Raw genomic sequence first — 8,322 nt, 5'->3', positions numbered from 1 at the left:
GGGCGCAGGTGGGCGGGTAATGGCGAGCGCAGCAGCATTACTGGCTGCTATGCCTTGGTTTGGGGTAGAGCTTGAACCGAATTGAAGGGGCGCCGCTCAAGGGGTGCCGTTCGGATGCCGTCAGACAGCCCACCACCGCTCGCCGCCGCGCGTCTTGGCGCCGAGCCGGCCGCCCGACACACCCAAAACCGCGACCCCTGCACCCGCCCCTCCGCGACAGCACGCCACGTGCACACCCTGCCCTTTTCCCCACCCCCACCCCACCCCCGCAGCCCGCCTACCAGGAGCTCAGCAGCGCGCCCGCCAGGATGCTGGAGGCCATCGCACACGAAGGCGTGCGCCCCGTCTTCCCAGAGGCCACCCCGCACTGGTACGCCGCCCTCGCCGCCCGCTGCTGGGCCGCGGAGCCGCGGCAGCGGCCGAGCTTCAGGCGCGTCGCCGCGCACCTCGCGTCGCTGCCGCTCGAGCGGCTCGCGTGGGGGGCGGCAGGGGAGGCGGTCGAGACCGGCGAGCGGCACGAGGCGCGGGCCGCCGTGGGCGGCCTTGCGGGGAGGCCTCGGCCTTTGGTTGTTGATGATGACGCTTGAGAGTGTGTTGTGAGGATGTGAATGTTGTGGGTGCGCGCATGGTACGCACGGTGCGCCCGCGCCGCTGCGCGATGGCTACTCCTGCGCGCAGGGCTCTTCCGGGTTGTGGAAGGGCGGGCGGGGCCGCTAGTATGGACCCAAGCAAAGCCGGCCGCCCGCGCCAGGCCCGCCCAAATTGCGGCTGCCGTCGGCCTTATAGCGGCCGCCCTCGCATGCGGGGCGGCTGCGTGCATCTTGATGGCGCACATTCGTTTTTGGGGCTTGCTGGCACTGCTCGCGCTTCGACACGGGAGGGACCCTGCGGGGATGTGTGTTGTCGGGAATGCGCACGGCCGTCTCAGCGCCACGCGACGCCCTCTTGCACAGCGCATTATCTAAGACACGGCCCCTCGCCGCGTTTTCTTTCCTTGCACGTCTCTCAACCGGCGGGGCAGTACAGCCGCTGTCGCACACTACACAACCAACGCCGCCCCGCTGCTGCTCCTCGCCGCCGCTGCGCCTGCTCCCCTCGGAAAGGCGCTCGCAAACTGGCGCGCGCGGGAGCATTTCCCCCCACTCGCCGCTACTATCCGCCCGCCCACACCGAAAAGCACGCGTTTTCGCATTCCTCTCTGATATTCACCCTGGGCCCCTCGCAACCCCTTTGCCCATTTTTCTCAAACACCCTTTACATCCTCGTCCTTGCGCGGCCGTTATCAGAAAGAATGGTCGCCGCAACCATCCGCAGCGCCATTCCTGCGGCAGCCTCAATGCAATACCAGCAAGCAAGGCCCCCTGAAGAATGGTGTGCCTGCGCCCTGGGCATGGCCTGCACGTCCCCTCAACGGCACGACTCATGGTGTGCGCCCCACCTGCGCCCCCTTCTTCCACTGGCCGTGCCATCAAGCACATGCTCTGCCTGCCCCCTGCGGCAAAGCGTAGCTACCAAGCGCCACATCACCATGCCAACGCGCGCCCGCTGGTGCGTAGGCGCACCCACTGCTTCGCTGTCCCTGATGTGCTTGTTGCTGCAGCGGGGCGGGATGTCTCATTTCTCACGGGCTTCTTAGCACTTGGCTGTCGGGCCTTCTGCAATCCCCTTTTATCATGTGTCTTATGTAAGGTTTTATGGCATGTGGTTGGTGATGGAGACAAGAAACAGGTCGCCCGCGCCCTCCAGTGGCCATGCCGCCCATCACCGCCACTCCCGCCTGCTGGGGCCCTCGGTCAGCAAGCGGGAGGGGGTGAGTTTGAGGTGCGTGTGTAGGGGGTTGGGGGTGCATTTTCATGGTGGTGCTCTTACAAGATGTGGGCGTGCAAGATCGCGCCTCTCAAGATTTGACTCGGGTTGACTGGCCTTGTGGGTTGCAGACTGCCATGCCAGTCGCCCGCCCGCAGTTTGCTCACATCCCAACGTGGCAACTGCATCCCTGACCTTAGCGCCTGGACACACCAGCAGGCAACAGGTCGCTGAGTGAAGGGGAGTGTGCAATGTGCAAGGGATGGAGGTGTGCTGAGCTGCCGCGTTCCGCTCGGTTGAGGGTTGCCGTTCGAGGTGTCACCGGGGTGACGCAAGGGCTTGACAACAGACCCCTAATGAGGGGACCTTTGAGCCGGGCTCTGCAGTAGTTTCAACAACCCCTCAACAGCGGAACTATAGCGCGGTTTTTAATCGGGTGAGCGCTCGCGGTTTGCGTGTGCCGCCTGTCTGCCACATCGTGGGAGCCACGGGATCACACTTCAATCAGCTGTCTACCGTAAAGCCGACAATTTGTGCGGATCTGACTAGTCTAGCACCACTTGCCATGGCCACACTCCGTCGGCCTGTGAAGTCACCCCTTGACTGCTTCAACAGGATCACGAATCCTCCATCTCGTCCTCGTAGGTGTGGAAGCTGCAAAATAATGAGGCCGTTCAGCAGCGCCGCAGCAGCGGCCTGGACGGCTGCGTTGCTGCTGGTCATGGCGGCGCCAGGGGCGCGCACGCACGGCATCCTTACAAAGCCCGCATCGCGCAACTGGAAGGCATACCTTGACAGCAACTACTATTGGTGCGAATCATATAGTACTGCTGCATGTATAGATGATGCTTGATTCGCTTGTGTAGCCAAGTACACAACCTTGACCAGCCCCTCGCCCACAAACGAGCAATTCATGCAGCCGACGCGGGAGATGAGCCCAGCTGAACCAACCCGGATATCCACCTCCCCCGCGGCGCACATGCAGGCCGGACGGCCTCAGCGCCGGCGGCTACCACGTTGTTGGGCAGAAGGGCGGCCGCCACGGCCTGTGCGGCGACCCTGCAGACGACGGGAAGCAGCAGTTCATGCGGCCAGGCCCCATCCAGGGTGCGGATGGTCGAGGGGCAGGCGGCCTGAAGCTGGGGGTGACTAGGGAACGGGCGGGGCTGGCGGAAGGTGCAGGCAGCTGCGGAAAGGGTTGCATCTTGGGAGTTGAGCGGGCGGACGCGGGAGTGTGTGTGTGAACCTGTTGGGGTGACTTGGCAGTTGGTGTGTCGGCAAGCAGTGCGTTGCAGATTTAGCCCGGAACCCAAGATCGGGTTTGGGCCATACCGTGAGCAGTCCCTCATGCAGCCACAGGGTCGCACGATGCACACGCCCCAATTGACACACTGCGCCGCACGATTGGCGACACCTGCCCTCGTTTGCGCCCCCAACATTTGCAAACCTCACAGAGGTGTACAAGTCTGGCTCGACAATTGAGATCCACGTGATGATCACCACCAATCACGTGAGTTGACTGACCTGGTCGGTGTGAATGGAAGGGCTGCCTTCAAATCCAAAGCACATGCGTCACCTGCACCGGAATTGTTTTATTGATGACAGCCTTTTCATTGCGGCGCAAGTGTCGGCCATGTCAACGGCAGGCCCCAAACCCCAACAAGCAAGGCTCAAACTTATCACACCTGCGCTGATCTTGGCATGCGCCGCAGTACGGCCGCTTCAACTTCAACGTGTGCCCCCTGTCGGCCAAGACCGAGAAGGAGTGCATCGCCCTGCAGCGGTAAGTGGAATGCAGAGCCCATCACCCCCCCAGCGTGTGGCGCGGTCACATGGGCTGCGTTTGTGCTTCTAATGCTAGGGGCCGAAGTAGGTGCCAGGGGCTTGGATGCTCAACCAGCAGGCAGGGTAAGAGGGAGCGGCCCAGGGGGCGGCCCTCCGTAGCTGCCGTCCTGCATGCCCCCAGCTAGTGTTGCCCTTGCACAGCACGTCGTGCTGCAGTAGAACCCTGAGCGACTATGCAACCCTCGCGTCGCGCTGATGCGCAGGCCTGACGGCAAGGGCGACACCTGGGACGTGAGTGCGCCGCAGCGCCGGCCACTCCCGCCCCCGGCGAGGGAGCATGCTCCTTTTTGCCGCAGCCACGCGCTTGCTCGCGCTGTCAGCGTCCATGCCTACTCACAACCCTTGCCCCTCAGCCTTCGAGTCCGTCCGCCCAGCACCCCAGCTGTCCGCCAAATCAACATCCGACTGTGGCGGCGCCTGCACCACCTAATCCCTGACCCGCAGCTGCCCAAGGTTGTCGAGGGCAGCCGCTTCAACGGCGGGTCTCTGGGAGAGAACCTGCGCCCGGCCGAGGTTTGGAGCAACTTCCGCTGGTACCGCCAGCCGCACGTGGACTGGTGAGGGCGTGACCGCAGTACGTCACCGGCCACAAGTGTCACCCCCCCTGCTGTGTGTTGGGGGCATGCCCGGGGGGGGGGCATGCCGGGGGCGCAGAACGGCGGGCGGCTCAGGGCCAAGGGGGAGCGTGCAGATGCAGGCTGGCGCTGTGTCTACCGTGTGGCTAAAGAGTATCTCTTATCTTGAGGCAGGGGGGTCACAGGGCACGATGACAGCTCGCACTCTGCAGGCAAGGCCCTGTTCACGCACATGTCCCCCCCATGGTCCTACACAAGACCCAGTGTCTCTCTTCGGCCGCCCACTCGCACTCCACCTTTGCCCCTGCATTGCCAGCGGCTACTGGAAGTGGTGTACCCGCTTTGAGGGGACCCCTGTGTACGCGGTGAAGTTCAAGCTGCCCCCCGGCTTCAAGTGCGACAAGTGCATCCTGCAGTGGCACGTGAGCATGGATGAATCAAGGCGCCCCTATTGGGGCTTGATTTCCCCCTGGGGTTGCAGCGCCAACATCAAGCAAAGCCTCACCGGTGGGATGGAATGCACAAAATCTGTGTTCTGCTGGACCGATGTCCACCCTCACCCCCATGTGCTGGGATCCTTGCCCAATATGCCGTGAACGCAGTACGTCACCGGCCACAAGTGTCACCCCCCCTGCCTCAAGGTGAGAGATGCTCTTTAGCCACACGATAGACACAGCGCCAGCCTGCATCTGCACGCTACCCCTTTGGCCCTGAGCCGCCCGCCGTCCTGCGCCCCCGGCATGCCCCCAACACACACCCCTCGTTGCAGCTCCTACTATTTGCCACGCCTCCCGCCGAGCGCCATGCGTGCCCTCTCAATTGATGTTCCGCACCGCAGCGCGATCGGTACTACCCCGACTGCCGGCGCAACCCCAAGTATGCTGGTACCTACCTGTCAAGCATGGCCTACTGCGGGGAGCCGGGCACGTGAGCATCTCGCTTGCGTTGAGCTCAAGGGAGGATCTGGGTCCATCTCGAGGGAAGGACGACAGGCAGGAGCGGGTCGGAGAAGCACGGATGAGAGGAATTGAGATTTTGGAATGCGTCCAGCGACGGGGCAAGGGATTGAAACAGGTTGAATTTGCATGCAGGCACAGACCACCGATCGCAGACCGCAGACCGCAGGCATCTGAGCTGTTGTGCGGTGCGTGCAGCAGTCGCACCGACTGATCTGCGCCCGCGTGCCTCACACCCGCTCTAAACTCGACGCCTGCTGCAGGCCGCAGCCAGAGGAGTTCTGGAACTGCGCGGGTGCGCGAGTGCAACCAGGCAGTGTTGAAGTAATAGTAGGGGTGTTGAGGGCGTACACGTGCATGCAGGCCCCTTGGTGAATGTGGGCCCCCCCGCCCCCCGGCGGCCTGCGCGCGACTGGCAGTGCATTCCATCAAGCTAGCTACCCGGGGAACACTCCAAACCCATCAACCTCCACGCTCCCTCGTGCGCAAATTGCAGACATCAAGATCCTGTAGAATGCACGTGGCTGTGTGCACTGCAGCGCGACACGGCCGTCGCCCTGCAGCGCGGGCGTTGCTGCAACACCGTTTGACGCGGCCAGCAGCGCGGGCACTCTCAGGACAGGCCTGGATGGACGACGGTCCCAGGGCGGAGGGCGCCCGCGAGGCGCTGCCGCCCCGGAATGGGTGTGCCTCAAAGGCGGTGACTGGTCAGGCGGGCAGCAGAGCCGGCGTCGAGCCCGCGCCCTCACATTCTGCTCCTTCGCACGTGCACCCGCGAGTAAGATACACTTTCTGCGTGGCGCGCCATTGCTTTCGCTTCATGAGCATCGATGCACAGCTGCTTGCTGCGCAACTGTTGGCTGACTCACACGCAAGCATTCCTTGCTTCAAGACGGCACGAATTGAGTTGCAGGTCGACCCTCACGATCTTGGATACACCTGACAACACCGAGCGACTCAACAGGCATCGCACAGTTTGCGTGTGGTTGCTGCTGTTCTTCTTTAACTTGGGTTGACTGTGAATTGACCGAGCTTATTGATCTGGCACGCCCTGCCCCTGTGGGAATGGGCCTGAAGAATATGGTTCACAACCGGTCAGGTCGCCTCCCTCTGCGGCCGACTTGTCCATGGTGTCGCTGAATGCCACCGCTCCTCCTGATGCTGCTGGTGCACGGCTGCTCCCGCGCCGACCCACTCCACACAGCAACCGCTGCACGCACAGAACAATGGCGCTGCTTCCCCTGGCATGCCGCACCTGGTTGTTCCCCAGCGCGGCTGGTCCAGCAGGGCTCGCAATGTGGTGCATTGCCCCCCCCTGGCTTGCCAAGGCAGTGGCAGTGCCCGCCGGCCTCCACGAGGCGCTCAGGTCTTGACCGGGCTGCCACCCTGTGGGCGCGGCTCGCGTGGGAAGCTGCTCGCTGCAGCGATTACATAACATTACAGTAACACTCCCAGTACTATCATACGGCCCTTGTGCCATGTATTATTCTTTGTTCCGCCACAGATTCCGCTCTGCTGCAGTTGCCAGCCGACTGCAACACGGTGCCGCAGGAGTTTACAAGTGACAAGAGGAGAGGGGGTCCGCATGGCAGGCACAAACGGCAGGCGTCGCAGGGGCGGCCTGGCCGCAGGGGCGGAGAGCCAGGGAGACGCGATACGGGCCAGATTGAAGGAGGGGACGCGAGGCGGCGCGCTGCCGGCGACGAGGGCGCGGGTGCAGCCATGGCAACAAGTGTGGAACAGCCCGACAAGCGCGGCGGCACTCTTGCAGGACGCTTTCAGTTTGTATAAGTGTACCAGCAGGGGGCAGGCAGTGGCAGGCAGTCGTGTAGGTAGGCGCGGGGGTCAGCCCCTGCTTGTCAGGGGCCATGAAATCCCTTGTGCGTGTTTCCGGTCACTGGACGGGGCGGCTCTTGACGCCGAGCCCGCTTCGCACGCATTGAGCATTTGCAGCCCGCACGAGCACTCGTGTGCGCCACGGCTGTGTGCTGCGAGCGACGTAGCCATGAAATGGGGCGCGCGCACGAGCAGGATCGCCGCGTTTGGCGGACCATCCATGCTGCGGCGTGCGCTGGGCGTGCCTCAGCGTGCCTCTCCAGGAACCCCCATGCATCCAAGGGCCTGCATGGGGTGCGCAGGCTCTACGGCCCTCCTGGCAGGGCGGGCGAGGGCGAGGTTTGAGGCCTTGGTCGCCACAGCCGCGGAGCCGCCAACGCAGCCCTGGCAAGCGCGACGGCATCGGTCTCCGCTGCGCCGTCGCCTTTGGAGCATAAATGCAGCAGGCGCGTCCATTTGGGTGCGCACGACACTAGAAGCCAGACGCCGTTTGCGACGCAGCTGTGCGTGCACAGTTGGCACATGCGCAGGTAGTCGCGCCCAAAGCCATCGACGGGGGTTGATGGGTCAATAAATGAATGGCGGCAACCAAAGAACTCCTAGGGATGCACGCGCGCGCTGTTGCAGCGCCTGGCGTTGTTAAGCCGCTCCAAACGTGATTGCAGTTTCATCAACATGTGCGAGGCAGCGTGCTCGAGCCGGGTCCGGCTGTCGGACTGCGTCTCAAATGCCCTGCTCCATCAAAGCATCAGCAATTTTGGAAGCGAAGCGCAGCGGGCGGCGCAAGGGGCCCCGTCGATTGCCTTGAAACGGAAGACAGCTGCATGGGGCACAAGCTTGCACGTGGGCGAGGCAATGCCTGTGATATTGATTGGCAACCGCAGCTACTGAACTGATGGCAACAACCGCGCGCAATTGCAGGCACCAGCAACAGCGCCTTCCGTAAAATGAGGCTTACCGCCTGCGCGGCACGGCGCGCCCGTAGCTGCTGTCAGCAACGCAGCGGGGAGGTGGGGGGCGATGAGAAGCACCACATGTGTGGCATCCTTCCGTGCAGCCCTGGGGCCAGCAAGTCCACTAAATAGTATGTCGAAGCATCAGGATGGAAGGCTACTAGAGGCTCGCCCGCACGACAACAACAAGAAGGGTGGCGTTGCGCATCGACGCGAGGGGCGGGCACCACCAACGCACGGGCGCTGCATGCGTCCGCGCGCCATCTCGTCTGAACGCGGCGCTGTGCGGTGAAGATGGCGAGAGTGGGCCGTGAAAAGTTGGACCTGCACGCCTTTCTCATGGCTGCGTGC

The 8,322-nt window shown here is 63.4% G+C and overlaps 1 protein-coding gene across 1 annotated transcript in view; it reads left to right on the top strand.

Moving 5' to 3' along the window:
- The window catches only part of MNEG_8506 (hypothetical protein), a gene marked incomplete at both ends in the record, with an annotated part of 6,844 nt that extends 1,149 nt beyond the window's left edge, over nt 1-5,695 (top strand). The window contains 11 exons of the mRNA XM_014043022.1: nt 273-370; nt 2,792-2,982; nt 3,261-3,316; nt 3,519-3,589; nt 3,855-3,882; nt 4,096-4,208; nt 4,543-4,648; nt 4,829-4,867; nt 5,065-5,153; nt 5,446-5,477; nt 5,679-5,695. Of these exons, the coding sequence (XP_013898476.1) occupies nt 273-370; nt 2,792-2,982; nt 3,261-3,316; nt 3,519-3,589; nt 3,855-3,882; nt 4,096-4,208; nt 4,543-4,648; nt 4,829-4,867; nt 5,065-5,153; nt 5,446-5,477; nt 5,679-5,695 (840 nt within the window). The remainder of the gene's footprint in view (nt 1-272; nt 371-2,791; nt 2,983-3,260; nt 3,317-3,518; nt 3,590-3,854; nt 3,883-4,095; nt 4,209-4,542; nt 4,649-4,828; nt 4,868-5,064; nt 5,154-5,445; nt 5,478-5,678) is intronic.
- Between the last annotated feature and the right edge of the window lie 2,627 nt (nt 5,696-8,322).

Source organism: Monoraphidium neglectum (assembly GCF_000611645.1).
Source record: "Monoraphidium neglectum strain SAG 48.87 unplaced genomic scaffold scaffold01623, whole genome shotgun sequence".
Taxonomy (NCBI): domain Eukaryota; kingdom Viridiplantae; phylum Chlorophyta; class Chlorophyceae; order Sphaeropleales; family Selenastraceae; genus Monoraphidium; species Monoraphidium neglectum.
The sequence above is the reverse complement of the archived record's forward strand: the minus strand, read 5'-3'. Positions and strand labels throughout refer to the sequence as shown.